At 41.9% G+C, this 20901-nt stretch overlaps 1 protein-coding gene across 2 annotated transcripts in view; it reads left to right on the forward strand.

Annotated features, from left to right (window-relative positions):
* The window catches only part of LOC125448010 (pleckstrin homology domain-containing family A member 2-like), a 98341-nt gene that overhangs the window by 43313 nt on the left and 34127 nt on the right, over positions 1-20901 (forward strand). For both annotated transcript variants that reach the window (XM_048522880.2, XM_048522881.2), the window contains exons 4-6: positions 10346-10394; positions 13401-13498; positions 15305-15439. In XM_048522880.2, coding sequence (XP_048378837.1) covers positions 10346-10394; positions 13401-13498; positions 15305-15439 — 282 coding nt within the window. The remainder of the gene's footprint in view (positions 1-10345; positions 10395-13400; positions 13499-15304; positions 15440-20901) is intronic.

Consider the following 20901-nt stretch of genomic DNA (forward strand, 5'->3'; position numbering starts at 1 on the left):
CACAACCTTCTGAGGAGGAAGGGTGTTGCTCACTGAGTCATGATTGACAATCCATCACCTCACTTAGAACAGAAAGGAAAGAGTTGAATGTGTTCCACCCTTCCTCTCAGCAGCAATTACAGGTACTCTGCATATGGGTACACCAAGGTGTCATTAATGTGCAGGCTTGACTTTTGTGGTTTTGTTATGCCTAAATTCAAGACCAATGTGCAAATTTGCAGATGTCTGCCTTCTAACATACATCACTGCAAAGATGGAGTTGTGGTACAGAAGCATGCCTGCAAAGGATAGCATGTCCTCAGCTCTAAAAATTAGTGAAACCTTTGGGTTCATTTTGCCACACTGATGGAGAGAAGCTAAGTGGGGAAAGGTCAGCAAACACAGGCAACAGTCAGCGCCACTATCTGTTGCCAGCAACAGAACAACATTAATGTCATCAAGAGGCAAGGTGTGAGGAACATTTTACCTGCTAAGTTCATCACAGGTTTGTTCTGCTGAGTCCTCCAGTGTGTATGGGCCTCGAGCTCTGGATTTCTTTCCCTAAATGTCTCTGTCCCTCCCTGCTTCTCACTCACTCCTTCTTTACAAAATTCTATAAAATCTACTTCATTGATGAAGCTTTGGTTATCTGCCCTAAAATCTCCTTGGGTGACATGGTGTTAATTTTGACTGATAATCACTCCTGTGAATCACTTTGTGGTGTGTTTTACTGCAAAGTAGCCTGTGCTTTCTTCAGATTTGAAGTGGAAGACAGCAGATGGTCAGGTTGCAAAAGCGAAACATACCTTAGTGCCCAAAAAAAGCAACTGTTTTTATTCATTCATGTGATGTTGCATTTCTGGCAGGGCCAGCATTTATTGTGCTTATGAGGCGGTGGTGAACTACTTTCTTGAACATGCAGGTGTCAGGACACCCATTGTGGTGGCTCGGGAGGGAGTTCCTGGATTTTGATGCAGTGACAGTAAAGAAACAGAGACATTGTTGCAAGTAAGGATGCAATGTGACTTGGAGTAATTGGTGAATTATTGCTAGTCAAAATGTTCTGGCATGGTTAATTAACTACAGTTCAAATACAGAGGTAAAAGGCAAAAGAAATACTGATGAAACTTTAGATTAATTTTGCGCTCTGACAGTTTCAAAGGTGCTTTATTCTGCCAATTTACATGATAAGACATGCAGATTTAGGTCTTAAACCATTGTAAATTGAATGCAAACAACTAGTTTTCCATAATTGCTGAACAATCAGCGCGTTAATGTAGTGCTGAATCAGACACAAGACAGTGAAAACATGATTGTTTTGATGTTGCTTGAAACCCGAATTGAAGGATTATATCATGTTGAACAAATGTGTTTGAGCTTCAAAGAAAAAAACATTCACTTTGACCTATACAGACTGTGTCCATTGTTGCACAGTTGGTAGCACGCTTGCACCTAAATTGGAAACTTATGGGTTTGAGTCTTCCTGCAGAGTCTTGAGCACAAATTGTGGGTTGATGCGCCAATGTCCTAGAGCAGGTCCTACCCTCCGGATAAGAGTCGTAGAGTCATAGAATTGTACAGCATGGAAACAGATCCTTTGGTCCATGTCGACCAGATATGTCCATTAATTTTGGATTCCCTTATCATGGGAATAAAAGACCTTCACTATCCATCCTATCCATGCCCCTCATAATTTTACAAACCTCTATAAGGTCACCCCTCAGCCTCCGATGCCCAGGGAAAATAGCCCCAGCTATTCAGCCTCTCCCTACAGCTCAAATTCTGCAACCCCGGCAACATCCTTGTAAATCTTTTCTGCACCCTTTCAAGTTTCACAACATCTTTCCTATAGGAGGCTTGATTTGTTCTCTCGCATGAAAATATTTCAAAAAGAAATGGAGGCGCCCCACTTGATGTCCTGGCCAATATTTGCCCCTCAACTAAAGCAGATTATTTAATCATCATGATAACATGGCTGTTGTTGTGGGCATTTTCTGTATGCAAATTGACTATTTCTTCCATTAGAACAGGGATTATGCTTCAAACATGCCTTGTTGACTGTGTAATTCTTTGGCACATCTGAAGGTTTTGAAAAACATTGCAAAATTGGAATCCTTTCTTTTCTTGCCTGTGGTCATCAGCTTTTTCCTGCTATTCCTCTGTTTGTAAGCCTGAAGAATGGATAAATCTATGTTGAAAAAAAATCAGTTTTGCTGAGGAGATCTATTGCAAACAATCAGAACAGTTTGTACAGCTGCAGGCTAACCATCCTTGTGGCAATGTTGTTCCCACAATGGTGCTGAGTTGGAAATTGAAGGATTTTGACCCAGTGGCAATGAAGGAACAGTTTACACAAGGACAGTGCCTGGCCTGGTAGGGTCCTGGAGCTGATTGTTTATCCTTTGTGTCACTGTTTTTGTGCTTCTTGGTGACTGGGAGATTAGGTGGGTTTGATTGAGCTGCACGTGTTTCTGTAGATACTATGGTGTTGGTGGTGGAGAGTGGAACAATGCAGCCAATGATTGTCCTGGCAATTAAGCAAATTTTTCTGTCCTTGGCAATATTAAGACTTTAATACGTTAGCTGCACTGATGTAGATGAGAGACACGTGTTCCTTTGCAATCTTAACCTGTGGCTGGTGGCAGAGCTTTGGGGAAATGGCCCATTTGTTTGCATCATAACCTGGCCTTCTCTATCTGACAGGGTGTTCATGTGAGGTTGGTCCTTCTCAGCTTCTGGTCAAAACTGGTCCCCCATCATGATGCCACATGGGTTTTCCTGTATGGCAATTCTGGGTAGATGGCTTGGACAAGTGGAGGTCGTGGGAGGGGACTGTTTCTCTTTTTGATAATGGTCAGTTTCCAAACATTATGTGACGTGAATCCCACTTACTAGTCAGGTGTTTTCTAGGACTTGATTAAGGATGGTATAGACTGTTCCCTGGTCAAAAATTTTGAAATGTTCATTTGGTATGCTTTTTAAACTCTCTCCTGACAAAATAAAATGATAGAGTTCCTAGCTATTCATTGTTACGTGAGTGACTCACATTTAGAAGAAATTACCAACCTTGAGCTACATTAAGCCACAGTTTCTGATGCAGGTGAGGGCTGCAGCTAGCCAATAAAATTTCCAATTGAAGCACAGAGGGACCATGTCTTCTTTCTATGGCCAATGCGAGGGTAAATAGAAATGATTCCCAGTTCTTTCTGTGCACTAAAATGACTGATATTGCCTTTGGTTTGGTAAAGGAAGGAATGGTTGTTGTGAAGAAGATAGAGAGCAATGGCAGCAGAGGTGAAAAACCCAAAAAGAAAATTGTCATTAAACCAAAAAAACCTAAAGAACTGTGGATGCTGGAAATCAGAAACAAAAATGGAAATTTCTGGAAAAGCTCAGCTGATCTGGCAGCATCTGTGGGAGAAAGCAGAGTTAACGTTTTGGATCCAGTGACACTTCTTCAGAAAAATGTCATTGCCGATTGTGGACAGCTGCCCAACTTTTATTTGCATGTTGAATTGTACAACTTAAATAAAATGGCTATTTCTTTGAATAAAGAAACGAATTAGGGTTGAAAGGACACTCGTCATCTCCCATAGTGTACTAATGTTTTTGAACTCCAACCTTTCAGTTGGATAAGAGAAGAATTGATCAGGTGGCCAAAACTGGCTTCAGATAACAAATCGTATTAACCTAAGAACTGTACTAGGGTGGACCAGGCTAAGTGCAAACCAAGAGCTCAAGTACAAAGAAATAAGTAACTTGAACAAGCAGTCAATCCAGATACTCAGGTTGGAGAAAGAGAAATAAATTGTCTGATTCGTCTTCACCAAGAACAGATTCATATCATGTAAAAGTGGTGACATCCTTGTCTGGAAACCCAGAGTCAGAACCTTCTGAGCCATGTGATATGGTTACCTTCCAGGATTAAAATTTGGTCAGATGTTGCATTTTTGCTCATAACCTGTTTTGTTTCTGGAATTCATCTTTACTTGGATGAGCGTCAGCGTTTCTGAGGGAGTATGTTTTCAGTTTCGGCAAATCGTGAGAATAAGTATTACCCTTCCTTTTGAACTGAACTTAGCAAAAGCCTGCTTTGTGGTGATTATTGCAAAGGAGATTTGATCACTCGCTGGTCCACAATCACGCTATTCAGTCTCTTCATTGTTTTGTTTCATGAGTAACAATAGAGCATCCTAACCAATGAAAAAATAAATTGATAGATTCAGGACAAATAGCAATTCAGTTACTTTAGTCATTTCTAACATTATCCAAGCCAGCATGTTTGTATGTTATGGTAATTCGGTTTTTCTAAATTCCCTTATTTGTTTGTCCTTCAATTGTTAATTTATCTGTCCTTGCATTTCAATGCTTCATGAAATGATTTGATCTATTCCCTCTTTTCTGGACAGAAGGAGAAAGAGATAGAAAGTTTGTTTAGTTTGTTTCTAGTCTGTATGTGTGCTCGCAGACCAACAATTGAATTTCCTTCTCATTTTTGCCTCCTCCAAAAGGTACTTCCCCTAAAAGTTGCACCTGAGCTGGGGAATCACTGGTTTGAATCACAGCGCTTCAGATTAACTCATACAGACACTTAGAATAGGTTTTGCAGAACTTTCTTCTTCCAACTGCTGTGTTTAAATATGTGGCAATGACTGCATTTCATCTACGTTGCAAGTATATTTCACAAGAGGAAGATTTCAGCAATCCAATTGGGAGGCACTTACAGTTTGTATTAGTCAATACATACTGTCACGTTTGGGTTCTGAAGATTGAACAGATACCACAGGAACCAGTTGCATTCACACCTAAATGTGGATATTCACTGTTTCTTTCTGAAGGGACACAGTTTGTGTGTTTCCATGACAGTGAGAAGATGATCTTCTTATTTTAATTGGGTTTTGTAGTTACCCCACACTGCCACAGTGAACCTTCTTCGATGAGGGAGATGACCAAAGAATATCCGGTGCCATTACACAGTTAGCTCTTGCAGAAAAGGGGATAATTGTTGCATCTTGCTGTTGGAAAACATTTTTTTCCATTGTTATTCAAAATGAGATCAAACTCACGTAGCTGCATGGAAATGACAAGATGCTGCACAAACGCAATCTGATGTGAAGTAGGTGAACTGCAGTGAAGTCTGCAAGGAAAGGCATGTTTCAAAATGAGCAGCAAAGCTGCCTGGAAATGGCTGTTTGTCGTTTCTATCTCATTTATAATGTATTTTGTATTTAAGAGGCAGGTTCTTCCTTTGGAGACGGACCACGCAGTGTCCACTAATGTCCTTGAGCTTTCAGAGAGGGGTGGGCACTGTGGGGCTGGACTGCATTATCTCCTCCTTCAACTTCATTATGACGTAGTCCCTCCCTTGGTTCTTGCCCTTTTTGGATTTCAGGTATTGGTACTCTGTCCCTGGTGAGTAGTGTTGGTTATTTGGACAGTTGGTGACTGGGCAGTTTGATAATGGGTGCTTAAAATTAAAGAAGATCTGAGTTCTGAATTTGGAAAGTTGGTAAATTGGCATTGGATTTATTTTATGAGAAAAATGTTAAGTTCTGCAGGGTCTAGTGCTGGTAACAAACCAGTTGCTACCAGTTGGCCCGTTTGACCCCTCCCATCGGCTTTGTCCCAGAAATTGAGAAGACGTTGGTTGTTTTCTTCTGGCATGAGGATGACGGAGGAGGTGACAGTGTGTGCTCACGATGAAGGATAGATAGTCATTGTGCCATTGCGTTGAGGAGGCAACTTTCTGCAGCAATACATTTATGTCATAGTTCATTTTGGATGTGATGCTCTGACAATGCATTACTTCTGCCAGCTTCACTGCCTGAATTAAGACACACAGCTCCTTTGTATAGCCAGTAAGTTTGTGGGTGAGGGGTGGTTTCTGCAGGGAAGGCCTAAAGCACTGCCTGTCTTTTACCAAGACTTTATCAAAGTCTGAAATGTGGTTGACTTTTGTTGCATCTTCTCACCATCATAAGCAGCAACTACCTTCATACAGCTGCCACCTTAAAGGGTTTGAGTCTCTGGTGGAAGGGCGACCTGTGACTGTCAGGGTGACCAGAGTCAGGGATGTGCTGGGTGTTGGTGGACTGGTCTAGATGTCACCACAGAAGCGGGTGGATTGTGTAGTGACAGACCAAGCTTGGAGCTGACGTACTCCATAAACTGACAACACTGGCACTTGTACAAGTTGGAAGACCCTGAGGGATGCGGTAGTCACCTGTCAGCATGTACTCCTTCCATATCCAGCTTGGAGGGGTGTTCCACTTCAGCCCTGGGTTCAGAAGTCTTCAGCAGCCTGTACCCCACAGCCTGATGCACAGCATGGGAATTCTGTGGCCGTCCTTCCATGGAGTTTAAGAAGTTTCCTGTATGGGCTACAGCTGCATAACGTCCAGTCCATTTCTTCTCCTTTATCCACTGCCTGGACTTGCCTTTTCTGTCACTGGGCAGGGGGTCCAGTGGGGAGGTCACTATGTTGATGTCCTCTCACTTGCCACTGGGAACCGGGGTGGAGGGTGTTTCCTGCAACAGCCCTGTATAATCATTGAATAAGGTGCTTCTTGTGCTCCAAAGGCCAACTGTTTGTTTCACAATGTTGTGGAGTCCATGTATCAAGTGAGTTTAGGTTGTCACAACACCTGCTTAGTTTTCTTAACGATGTTTTGTTCTTTTTCACACTTCATTCCAATACTCCTGATCTTTGGCCACTCAGTGTGGAAGGGAATGTTCACAAGCAGGTTGAAGGACTTCCTGGTGGCCCCGCACCTGGGCCTGGCTAAAGTGGTCATCAATAGGCCCAGGCAGTAGGTCATGTTGCCTGACTACGTGTCCTCTACCGCAGTAGCGTCAATGCTTCTGTGTCCTTGGACAAAGTGCATATCATGTCCGCTGGTAACCTCAGAGTTCTTAGAGATCAGGAATTAAGAGGACTGGAGTGCATTATCTCCCCTTCTGACACCATTTTGATCTTGTTCCTTACCTTGTTTTTCCCCTTTAGGTTTTGATATTTTTGACCACACTACGCCTGATGGACAGGGTTGGTTGTTTGTCAATTGGGTAATTTGGCGCTGGATTTCTTGATTAATAAAGAAATGAGTTCTTCCCCAGTGGTGGGACAGAATTGGACTTCTAGCCACAAAAAGTATTTGGCAAAGGTGTAAACATGTTTTTATTGGACATTAGATTTTCAATAAAATGCTTGTAGATTTCTGAAAGTCTTTTGACATACAGATATTCATGCATAAAAAAATTCGCCCTTTAAGTTGTTAGTTAGCTCACTGACCCAGTTGTTGTATGCAGTGCAGATGTTTTGTTACCCTTCTTGGCAACACCACCAGTGCAACCTCCGTTCGAAACGTTCAGGATTTATATGATCCTGTGGTGAGATGGTTTTGTCACTTTGGGTTCTGTTGCCTGAGCAGTGGTCTGTATATGCAGTCAACTTCTATATGTTTGTTAATGGAATCTCATGTTGAGAATCAGACTCCCAGAAATTCCCTTGCATGGTCCATTGTTCACTCGTCCCAGTATGGTCAGTTTGCCCTAGTTGAACTGATGGCCCTCATTGTGTGTATATTGAGACAAGTGAATATTGGCCGTGTTTTTTTACTGCCAGTTTGTGTTCATGTATTGTGGTCATCAGTTTCCTCCCTGTTTGTCCAATGGAATATTTGTTGCACTCACTGCATATCTGTATATCACATTGGTATTTTTTGCTGTCAGTAGAGGGTTATAGACAAGCGAACACCAGACATGCAAGGGGATTTCTGGAAACCTAGCTCTCAACACGGGACTCCATTAACAAATACATAGAAATAGACCCTGTATACAGACCACTGCTAAAACAACAGAACTGGAAGTGTCAAGACCATCACACCAGAGGGTCAATATAAATCTGGAAGGAAGCAGAGCACCAAGGTTTTCATTAGAGTTTGCGCTGATGTTGCTTCGAAGGGTAACAAAATGTCTGCATTACCACAGAACAACCTGTATCCACAATTTGATCTACAAATTTTTGCTAAGACCTTAAAAATCTGACCTTTAAGTTCAGGTCATCACAAGTCAGCTTGCAGTCGAGACTCTTCTGACTAATTATTCCATGTCTCTAATTACACAAGGAAATTCCCATCCAGTTCTGTGTTGCTTCATACTTTACAAACAAGGTCTGATTTGGCTGCTAATGAGCATGTCATTGTAACCTACCAAGAATTTCTCAGAAAAGAAGTAGCAAGAAAGCAGTCAGAGAACAGGGGAAGATTAAAATCTAAGATTGATATTAAGCATGAATTATGCTTTGTAATTGATATGAGGCAATAGCTGCAACTTAAGAAATGCATTAGGCAAGCCCTAGTTCTATACATGCACCTCCATGAAGGGGATGAACTCCAGGTATTGGATGTTTGCCTAATTCATATAGAATTTTTACTCTGGTTATTTTGTGATAACACTTCGTGAGTCTATAGTAATTGCGCATCACCTGCAGGAGAGCCAGTACAAGTGCTCACATACATTTTTAAACTCCGTTCTGTCTCTCAAACTAGCTGTTTCCTGCAGCCAGGATATGGCCTTCCTGAGGTAGGGCCTGACACCTCTTGACTTCCGTGCATTCAGAAATTGGGTCAGTTTTGTTTGTAACTTTCTGATTTGAAATAGTTTTACACTCACTGGGACATTCATATATGAATTAGGAGTAGGAATGGGCCACTCAGCAGCTGAAGGCTGCTTCATCATTTAAACAAGAGCACGGGCTGATAGGATGACTGCAAATTCCTAATCTACCCCTGATAACCTTTTGACCCCCTTGCTTATCAAGGATCTATCCACCTCTGTTTTAAAAATGTTCAAAGATTCTCTTTTTAGCACTTTTTGAGTTAGAGTTCCAAAGATTCACAATGCTCAGTGATTAATAAAAAGAACTCCTCATCTCTTTCTCAATTTAGAACTGCTTATTTTGAAATAGTGGGCCGTCATTCTAGATTCTCTCTTAGGAGGAAACATTGTTTTCACCCTATCGAGATCCCTTAAGATCTTCCATGTCTGTTTCAGTCAAGTTGCCCTTTAGCCTTCTAAACTCCAGCAGATGTGAGCCTAGGGCAATACGGTGCTCAGTGGTTAACACTGCTGCCTCACAGCACCAGGGGCCTGGGTTCGATTTCACTCTTGGGTGACTGTCTGTGTGGAGTTTGCACATTCTCCCCATGTCTGCATGGGTTTCCTTCCCCTATCCAAAGACATACGGGCTCGGTGGATTGGCCTTGCTAAATTGCCCACAGTGTTCAGTGATGTGTAGATTAGGTGGGTTATAGGGAGATGGGTCTTGTTGGGGTGCTCTGAGAGTCAGTGTGGACTTGTTAGGCTGAAGAGCCTGGTTCCACACTGTTAGGAATCTAGGTCTAGCCTGTTTAACCTTACCTGAGAAATCAAACCACTCTATTCCAGGTGTTAGTCTAGCAAACCTCTGAATTGCTTCCAATGTATTGCACCCTTCCTTCAATAAAAAGACCAATTCTGTATAGAGAATTCCACATGTGATCTCACCAATGCCTTGTAAGTAAAACGTAACCTCACTACTTTTGTATTCAATTCCCCTCACAATAAACAATATTTAGATTGCAAGTGTTAGTGGCTCACAGTCTGTGGCTATCACAGTGAACCACTTGCCACACTTTGCTCCAGCGACAGTGGGATTGCTCACATGGTTATGTGTTCAGACTATATGGTTATGCTTAGAGCAACTGTACCTTGAAATTCCTTGAAAGAGCCAGTCATATGAAGCATCAGTGAAACTCCCTGTGTACTTCTGCTGCAGTGCCATAGATAAACATGTTGATCTCTTGCAATGGGACTGAACCAAACCAAAAGCTGTGATTGCTGGAGATACTGCACTGGCTCATCTGTGTCTTAAAGGAGAGAAAGCCATAGAGTCATATTCAGTTTGTGCTGAGAAGCTTTCATTTGAAAATTGTCACAATTGTCAAGATGCTTCTGTCCTGTGGTGTTTCCTGCTGTTCTTGGAAGCAGGAATAAATCTTCAATATTTTGAACTGGAACCCCTGCAATGCTCTGGCAGAATTCTTGCAAAATTGGGAGAGATAAGAGGTGATGTGCTGCTGTGGTATGCTGAGAACCGCAGTCAATATAGATGTGAAAATCAAGGGTATGGGGCCTTTGATACATTCTCTGAGCCCATTAATTACAGGCTGAAGCTCTCTGTGACCACTGACCCACCTCTAACAGGCAAATCAGCTCAACTGCTGCTCACTGTCTGTACTCCCAATCACTCTCAAACATGCCAACTGTTATTGAGAAAAGTGGACAATCATTTTGAATGTATCTCACTTAACTTTTATTTGGCTTGTAGGTCAGTGAAGCTACTGCAAAGCAGAAACCAAAAGTCGAATTTTGTTTTGGTAAGTGTTAAATTTGACAGAAATGCTTAAATATTAAGACTGGATAGGTTTAGCCACTCTTGGAGTCGCTTACATCTAATTCCTTTGTAAAATTGGACATTGTATCAGGTAATTGCAAACCACTTAGGTGGTTTTATTCCTTCAAAGTTGATGCAAACTGAATAGTCTCCAGGTGCTCAAGCATGTCCGCTATATATTGGCTCTGTGAGCAACAAGCTTAATGAACAGAAAAACTGTGAAATATCTCTTCCCCTTGAATAAGAAGCAATTCATTTATTCCAGACAAGTCGTGCTGTCAACAAACACACTCAGCATTCACACCATCACTCTATGTTCTTCATCATTGAACTGTGGTTCTGATTCTGGTCAGGAACCATGACATAAAGGACACCCCTGAGAACTAAGTGACTTGGGGCAGTATCAATGGCTTGAAAATCCACTGATACCTTTTCTGTATATGTAGGACAGTCATCACACAGCCATGTGATACAACAACATTTTGGAAGGTCCCTCTTCTGCAGAAAGACCTTTTGAACAACTTCTCCATTTCATAGATCATGCAGTGAGCATTGCACAGACGTCAGATTTGATCAGCTTTCACCTGGTAACCATAAGCATTTGAATCCACCAGGCTTAACTTACCATTTCTGAACTGCAGTGCTTGTCGTGTTTCAATCATCAAGTCTTGTCACATGACAGGTACCTCTCTCATTAAAAAGCCCATGTTCCAAATTGTGCCTGCCTTTGCTCGAAGCACTATTCCATTTCATAAGAATATTTTGGAAAGGTACAGCCTCCTGAGGTTTTATCTCTTTCATACATACTTGGTGCAGTGACCAAGTTGAAATCCTATTTCACCATGTTTAGATTTTCATCCTCATCCAATGATACTACATTAATTTTTTGGCTGGTGGCAATAGATTTCTCTGGATCTGGTTGTTTACCACAGCCCAGATTTTTTTGTTTGAAATGAAAGCCTCAATGTGACTCTGATCTGATATCATGACCTGAAACTGCTTTGCTTGGATCCTGTATTTTTAAAAGCTTTGCAGTGCTGGTAAATCGAATTGGACAAAAACATGAAAAAGCAGGAAGGAGTGCATAAACTCATTTGCCAGGCACAATTGGGGTTCCTTAGATAGTGCTGCCTCCTTTGTCTTGTCAACTCACGACTCACTCGTTCAGCCTGACTGCACAATTTGTGAAGGTGGATGGGGTGAACTACTTGAAAACCAGAAACAGGCATTCATGTAAATCGTTTTGCATCTCTTGAGGAAAGAAGGTCAAACATTTATCACTCCCCATTAAGCTAATTTTTGATGGGAGGATATGCAATTAAAGAGATGTGGGAGAGCAGAGGTCTGGCTCTCTGACATTTTCCCTCCTCCGTGCTTTGCCCAGAAGTGGAAATCTCTGGCAATGTGAGTGAGGCAGGTAGTTCTGCCAGTTAAAGACGTATTGACTTGATTTGTGATGAGCAGACTGCAGTCTTGTTAGACTGGTGTGTGCACCCTCTCCCATTCTCAACTATGTACCTAACCTACCAGTTAAGGGCAGATAGCTGCACAGGGGAGGTAGATGCTGTGTAACATACAGATGAGGTTATGCTGGCAAAAGAAATGGCATCTAACAGCTTTGTCATTGAGTATGGAAATAATGGAAGTGCGTGCTCCCAGTTGCCCTACAGCCCCTTGTAGAAAACAGCTTCTACACAAAATGTGACTGCGTCTCTACTCCCACTTGTGCTGCTTGGGCCACATCAGGCCAATCAGTGGGAACCGCACTGTCCTCAGCTCCCAACTCAAGAACACACTCCCACACTCAGATCTAAGTGGACAGTGAACACAGTGGACAGCCTCCTACTTCCCTGTGAGTTGAAAAGACATGTTAGTTGCGCAACAGGAACTAGTCCTAAAACTAAGTTCCAGATTCCCAGGGGAAATTTCAGTCCCAAATGTCAAGTGTGTTGATACTCTGGTGAAGAAAGGTCAAGTGATCTGGGGGACAGCATGAGGATTTGGTCAGCAGCTCTCCAATGAGGGGAATTTCTAAGGCCTGGGAGATATTGTTCATGGGATTTGGGTGGCGAACCAGACAGGATTAACAGACATTTGAATCAGGTATAAAACCACTAGATTAGGGTTGAGTTTTTCAAGTTTGGGGCCAGGCCTTTCCCGAGCAGATGAATTGGCGAGGTTATACATCAAGCTAGCAATGAGCTGAACTGACGTAAACTGATGTACAGATAAAGCAGGTGTTATAAATCAACCACAAACTAGTAACAGATGAAAGAATGCGTGGGCAGTTGTTAAAGCCAATGGAGCTGTCTCCACATACTCTTGTTGCGTGACCTTTCAGCTAGTCTCCAAGTGTACAGCCAACATCTCTTCTGGGTCGTAACAGTATTGAAATAGGAAGTACTGAATGTTCTGTTTGCTTGTGGCGCTTTTGTTCTGTTGTTATAAGGCATTTCAGAAGTAAGGATGCATTCCAAGTGCTGTTTTCTTAAAATGTGCCACCTTTGCCTCCAACTTTTTTTGGACATTGTAAGCAATGTCAGCATTCCCTTGGTCTCCATGCCAACAAGCATGCATTGCCATTGTCTGTCATGAGTACCTTGCAGGAGTGAAGTGAGCATACCTCTCAGCACCTACTTCATGAAGTGGCAAGCCTCATCTCATCAGCTAGCTCACAAGTGACAAACCCAGTTTTGTGCATCAGAATTGACTTGTCTCAGTTTATATTTTTGTTTTGTTTCTTCACATGGAGTGGGTGGACAAGTCTCATGCTAACTTCACTGACTTGCCATATCTGAGCACAGCAGAGCTTGAATTGATTACACCTCATTGGACCGAGCAAAACTATCAATCCATGACTTAGCTCACCACAACTCCTAACTCCATTTTAGATAAAGGTCTTGAATTTTACTCAGTTTACTTTGCCAATGCATTGTATGCATATTTCAGTGAAAACAGTCTAATCAATCAATTTCTCTTTGAATTGCAGTCATAAATGCAGGCCTACGTCGCTACTTTTTACAAGCCAATGATAAAAATGATTTACTCGACTGGGTTGATGCCTTAAACAAGTCATGCAAAATTACAGTAAGTTATCTCTCACTCAATGCAATGGTTACAGTTGTTAAGTGGGCATGCAGTTTGCTTTCGAGCTTTGGGTGATGTCGTCTGCTTCAACTCCTGCTACCTCTGACCAACTCAAACACACCAATCAGCTTGTCTTCTGAAGGTTTCAGAGGAACGTGACCAGGCTATTCACCCTCATCAACCTGCTCCACATTTAGTTACCACATAGCTGATTTGGTCCTGCATTGATCCTCCTTAGCTCCATGCCCTTTCATATACCATGACCAAATAAAGAAAACAAAATCTATGCATCTCTGCCTTGAAAGCTCCAATTATCCAAGCATCAGCAGCCAGGATGAACAATGTAAGTCTCGACAAAGACACAAATGACCAGATCAAAAACACATTCAGTGTAGGTGAAGAGAAGAGACGCAGTCACATTTTGTGTAGAAGGTGTTTTCTACAAGGGGCTGCAGGGCATGTGAATACAATCGGAAACAAGTGGGAGCGGAAAGAGTACATCGCCATTATAAACAAACATAGGCAAACCCAGGGAAGTTTGAGTGGGATGATGTAAGTCATAATCTTGGTTAGGTAACAATATACAATCAAAGGTTCAGTGAACTATAGTGTATTAGTTTCAGCCAGAGGTTCTCAGGTTAGAGGAGCAGCATATATCACAAGAAATTGGTGCCAGAAAGAGATATGCAAGACTCTGAGAAACAGTGGTGTGAGTCTTTGGTATGTAGTGAATGATAGATGATGGACATTGTATTAATTTTGTAATAGATTATTAATGAGAATGGCACTCTGGAACACAAAAGCAGAATTCAGCAAGATACAGATAGTCTCATATTGGGTTCTGACTGATTGGGATAGAATGTTGAAATGATGAAATGTCAATGATGAAACTACTGATTTGTCTGATAATTAGTCATAGAGGATAGACTAAGAAAGAAAACACAGTTGTCTTATGTAACATGAAGGAGCTTTTTGTCTGACAGCATTAGTTACAAGTTACATTGGTAGTTAAGGCATAATGATGTCAGACTATCAGGGGCCAAAGATAACACTGCTGTGTCCATTGGGACCCCTTGCTGAACTGCTTTATTCTTGACCTTAACATCCTGTGACAGAATCAAATTGGATTGAGTGGGTAGAGTTAGGTTTTTCATGGAACCGTAATCTTAAAAACCCAACCCCAATGTCCCTTTGGGAAGGAAATCTGCAATTCTAACTTGGGCTGCAGATTCACAGCAAAGAAACTGCAGATTCACATGCCCTACCCTATCTCACAGTAAAGGACTCAGGGAGCGAGTCAATCTCTGCAGTGTTCTGACGTTGTTACCTGGAATTTGCGCGATGTTAGGGGTCTGTAGCCTCACTAAGTTGTGACATTTCATGAAGATGATACAGTACAGTCTTTCATTTTCTGTAACAGCTAAGCTGAACATTTTTTCAAAGTTGTCCAGCTTTCAGGATGTCCTTCATGTGGGCAAGATTTCAACAGCTTCTAATTTTTGTGGAAACTGAACAGAAGAATAATTAGTTTGAGCAACAACAGTGGTTTTGCATGGGACATCCACAGATGTTTGAGGGATGGGGACACTAATTTGCTCCAGAAGTGGAATGAACAATGGCACTGTGAAGAGGTTTTGGACACCTCCCAAAATGATAAACTTGGTATATCTGAAACAACAAAAGTGAACAAAGTAATGTCTCTTTTCCTCACTCTGACTAACTGTAAGAAATACAGGGCCAAGCATGATCTTTCGAGGTATATGTATGGCTCTACTTATTTTGCTTTTGTTTGCTTAACATTGTCAGGTGCCAAAGGGTAATGCAAATGACCCACAACCCAGTGCTGAGCCAAAAAGACCAACAACAGAAAGCCAGAAGCAGCAGATCCCATACAAGACTGAAATCATTGGAGGGGTAGTGGTGCAGACACCCATCAGTCAGGTGAGAGTTATAGTTTCAGTCTGTACTCTCCTTCCTATTCAAGATGTTGGAACCTATTTGTGGAATGTATTTCTGTTAATATCCTTGTCTTTTGTAGCATGGAATTCACAGGCTATAATCTAGGAAAAATAGTGCCAAGGCTTGCCACAACATATGACAAAAGAGGAGAGATTAGAACTATCTTCCAAAAGATATGTCAAGGGTATGGATTTCAACAAAGGCCTCAAAGGAGGAGGAGGGGATGGAGAGTTTAGGGAGGGAATTTCACAAAATGGAGTGTTGGGCAGCAGTTAGAATTGGGGCAGAGAGAAGGAAAACGCCATTTGGTGAAAGGGAACGTTCTCTGAGTCGGATGTAAGACTCTGGAGAAAGCGAAGCCATGACGGGATTTAAATTTTCAAAAGAGAAGTACAACTTGGATCTTTCCACTTTGTCCCAATGTAAACAGTGCCATATAAAGGCAAGCTTCTGTTGCTGATCTACAGTCACGCCTGTCTTGCATTTTGCTAGGATCTCAGTGAAGAGATAAAGAGCCACAACTTGGCTTTTTGACAGTTTCAGACAACAGTTCATCGTCCTGCTGCATTAGGTGACAGTATTTTCATTTTTGGCACTGAGTGTTCAGGGCATGACTGCAAGAAAATTGTCATTGACATAAATGCAGAAGGTGATAATTTTTTTGTACTGTGCTTGGGCTATTTATGCTTTATGATGAATTGAGAAAGCCACAGTGTGAAAATCTTTAACTGCAGTGTATATTGAATGAGAGTAGCCAACGTTTTGATGACAGTTTTTTTTACACACGATCTCATGAAATAGGACGAAGTAAGGCAACTTTATCACTCATGTTTTTTACACTGTCTGATGAGTTTGTGGAACTGCAACAAACAGCTTATTTATGGATAAACTTTAATTTTCTGTGTTTATCCTCAAAGCCCCTTACTGTCAAGAATGGTCGTATCATTGAACTGGGATTGACATGACCATTGCAGAACCAAGGTGGTTGAGTTGAGTGATGATGCACATCAAGCATGGTCGAATTGAATGGCAGAAAGGGCGAGAATAGCTTAGTCCTGTTCCCATTGTTGTAATAGAATTAAGAGTTTAATGATGACCATATATCCATTGTTGATGATTGGAAAAACCCATCTGGCTCACTCATGTCCTAAGGAAACTGCCATCCATAGCTCGTTTGGCCTCCATGTGACTTCAGACCCACAGCGATGTAGTTGTCTTTTAACTGGCGTCTGGGCAATTTGGGATGAGTAATAAATGCTGGCCTGGTCAATAACAATCTCATCCCGTGAACGAATTTTAAAAATCCTTTTCTTGCCAGGCAAAGCAGAACTGGCTCGTGGTCTTTTCTCAAGTAAGAAGAAGGTTGAGTGGTAACCAGACAAAGATCTTTAGCATTTGGAAATGTTTCAATCAGGCAGGCACTAAGCAGTGTCAAAATAAGTAAAATCCTTGTTCTGTCACTTCCAATCACTGTAGAGAAAATAAACTCTCACCTTTTCTTGCAATCAGTGTCAAATATTAGAATCCGAGTCTCTCTTTCTGTCACCTGACAGTCTGGGACCAAAACTTGAGACCCTAAAAATAACAATGTCACCAATGAATACAATTTCAGGATAAACTTCTTTAGCTAGTGAGTGGTGAGAATGTGAAACTTACTATCGTTAAGATGAATTGAGGTGAAGAGCACAAATGCATCTGAAAGACAAGCTGGATAAGTGTATATTAGGGAGAAAGGAATTGCAACAGCACTCGATGAAGAGGCTAAGAGGAATGAGTATAAACATAAGCATAGTCCAGTGGGGCCATATGGTCTGTGAGCATTGTTGTGGGTCTTCTGTAATCCATTACAAGATTAATAATTCAGTTCCAGTAAACCGTGGAAAACTGTTTATGCCTGATATCTGGATAATAGAACTTTTCATCTGTCTCAATTTAATGAGAGAGATTGTCAAATTATTTGAGCACCAGGAAAACTTTCACATGAACATGGGCCCATAATTGGGTAGTTCTTCAGCCTTCCGCCCCATGGGGCAGCACGGTGGCTCAGTGGTTAGCACTGCAGCCTCACAGCGCCAGGGACCCGGGTTCGATTCTAGCCTTGGGCGACTGTCTGTGTGGAGTTTGCACATTCTCCCCCTGTCTGTGTGAGTTTCCTCCGGGTGCTCCGGTTTCTTCCCACAGGCCAAAGATGTGCAGGCTAGGTGGATTGGCCATGCTAAATTGCCCATAGTGTTCAGGGGTGTGTGGGTTATAGGGAGATGGGTCTGGGTGGGATTCTTCAAGGGGCAGCGTGGACTTGTTGCCGATGGGCCTGTTTCCATACTGTAGGGAATCTAATCTAATCTAATCTAATACCATTAACCTGCTCTGTTGGGCAAATGACCAGAAGGAAACCAGCATTGTTGAGCTGCTTTAGATTGGCTGACCAGGGATTCTGGGGCCAAGTGATAGGGAGCTGCTGCAGGGGGAGCAGAGAGGTGGGGCACCTGTTGCAGGTGAAGTGGGTATGAGATGGTAATTCAGACATTTCAAACAATCTGTAGTAACACAACTTAATGCATGTTTTTGACTGGTATCACTGTATTTCCATATTGAGATGCAGTTGCAGCTGTCTGCAGCAAGACGTGAATATCATCTGCAGCTTTGCAACTTGTATCATTTATATTTTGGACCTCTGGGAAAGTTTGGCACCATACCTACCTCTTTGGCTAAGCTCCTCTTCATTCTTCCCAATATATCCATTTTTGTCAGATTACATCTGTGTTGAAGACTTTATAAATATGTGAGGGGTTGGAGAAGATCTGGAGGTGACCAACTAGACAGGTAGCTTGCATGCTTCTGATCTGTGGACTCCACAGGAACAACTGAGTTACTGCTGAGTGACAAAACAGACAGGCCTCCTCAAAATTTCCTGGGAGCATTGCCATTGAAGGTGGAGGAGTGAGGCAGAGAGGTGCCAGGGCAAACCAATATGAATAAGTGTAAAGGTGAAGGGCCTGAGCTGGGAAAGGTTGGCATGAACAGTCAATAGGCAACTCCCTCCAAGGACAACAAGCAAAAGCACATTTTCTAAGACTGTTGGAACGCTGTATATAAGGAAGGAAGCAGCAGCGTGTGGTCATAGAGTGAACTCTGCCCTCGTGAGCTCACAAGATTGAGGAACTAATCATGTGTATGTCTGGGGAATCACCGTGAAGGGAGAAACAGAGGATAGGTGAGTTTGAGATCACCAACGATAAGGAGTTGCCCATGGGCCAGCAGATCAAGGGAAGTTTCAGTAAGGCAGCAACATAAAGTAATCACACCATTGGTGCATCGTGAGTAATCTTAGTCCCCCCTGGATTTGAAGCAGAAGTTACCTGAAGGAACTGCGCAGTGTTTTTCTTGGACTTGACTCCATAGAGGTTTGTTTCTTTTTTCTTTCCTCCTCTTTGCAGAGCATGCCATGAATATTAGGTGTGGCTGACCATTGACAGGTCTGATAGTTTCTGCTCCCCTTCTGGGACTGAGTGGTCATATGGGACATTTCGAGATTTCACAATTTTGTTTCTTGAGCCAGCATTCCTCAAGAATCCTGCACACTTTTGGGGAGGAGAGAATTGCCAGCTGTGTCCAATCCAGATCTTGCCCCACCCCCTTCTGTCTTGATGTATTATTCATCCAAAGATCACAAAAAGTGATGCCATCAGAACTTTCTCACAAGTACTAAAATAACTGTCCAAGTCAAACAAAAACTACAGCATAAATTTCACAAGTAACTTCCACACCAGAGAGATGTTGGGTGAGGAGCTGCAACCCTTTCATTTTGCTTCTGAGACTACTGATGTGGTTGAACTCACATTGCCATCCTGTGACATGGGTTAATTGACAAGGTGGTTGACCGTTGCTGGTTAACTTCTGGTTCAGTTATCTCATCAGCCAAGCCAGTCACTTGTGGCCACCGCAGCACTGAAATTACTAATTTAGAAATTGTATTTGCATTAAACCTGACATCTGTGCCATTCTTCCTCAATTTCAGAAAAAAAATCTTTAACCGTTTGAGCACCAGAATACCTTTGTTCTCAAAAAGAGACATACAGAAGGTTATTCAAGCACACAAGATATCTGCAGGAATTTACTGAATGCCTGTTCTCCATCAGTTCTCCATTAAACTAGTGCATGTCTGGAATATTTAAAACAATTTTAAAATTCCTGGAACACAATTATACTTGAGTGTAAATTCCTTTGGCAGTGAAAGGGTCATTAATCTCAAACAGTCTGTGGAATCAGCCTGTGCATCATACTTAAGTGTAACTTAAGTGTGATACACAGACTGATTCTACAGACTGTTCAAGTTTAATGACCCTTTCACTGCCAAACGTTCCAATGGTGTGGAAGATAACTCTTCTTTTTTAACATTTTCAATTCACTCACAAACAATGAGTGCAACAATAAAGCTCCCCAAATGCTAGGAGCAGTTTAATTACCACGACAGTAAATCTGACCTGCAGAAATAAGGACTTACATTTTAAAATCTCTATTTAAATTACACTTCCGCAGTTTCTGTCTGCTTTGCCTCCCCCACCCTGTCTTGCCTGTTGGTCTACTTGTCTTTCCTGCTTTCATAAAATTGTACAACACAGAAGAAGCTGTTTGGCCTATCAGTCCTCTGCTAGCTCTTAGAATGATTGGTCTGACCATTTCCATTCTTCAGCTATTTCTCCTCAGGCCTACATAGATTTTTTTTCCCCTTTTGTGTAATTGTCCAATTCTATTTTGAAAATGACAAGTTTCTTCCTTTTGAAATAAATGGTGTGCATAAGAAAAAATCCTAGTCTCCTATTTTCTTCTGTTCAAAATAGCATTCAAGCTCCATTTCCTAGCCCCTCATAACATTTAAAAATATCTTAGCAAGTGTTTTTGTTTCACTGTTTTTCATTTTGCAAATAGCCCAAAAGAAATAGCTGTCATTTCGAAAACAATCCCAGTGTTTGCTTTTTTGGTTACTCCGAACCAGGAAGTACAGAGACTTAAAAACAGAAAATATATTCATTTGTAGGCTATGGTTATTTGTTTGACTGATGCATTTATTACAATGGTATCCTTTGCTCTCTGGAACTATTGACACATTCCAAGAGTACGGATTATGAAATTGTCAACTGTCTTTTAAGGGATGAAATAATCAGATACTTTGCTGCAAAAGATATCTGCGGGAATTTACTGAATGCCTGCTCTCCATCAGTTCTCCATTAAACTAGTGCGTGTCTGGAATAGGGGGTGGGGCAAGATCTGAATTGGACCGCATCCCAAAACCAGCCCAGCTTGTCCCCGACTCCCTAACCTGTTCTTTGCTGACAATCGTAGAATCCCTACAGTGTGGAAACAGGCCACTGGGCCCATCAAGTCCACACCAACTCTCTGAGGAGCATCTGACCCAGACTCGTCCCCCTAACCTATCCTTGTAG

The sequence above is a fragment of the Stegostoma tigrinum genome, chromosome 40 (assembly GCF_030684315.1).
Source record: "Stegostoma tigrinum isolate sSteTig4 chromosome 40, sSteTig4.hap1, whole genome shotgun sequence".
Classification (NCBI taxonomy): Eukaryota; Metazoa; Chordata; class Chondrichthyes; order Orectolobiformes; family Stegostomatidae; genus Stegostoma; species Stegostoma tigrinum.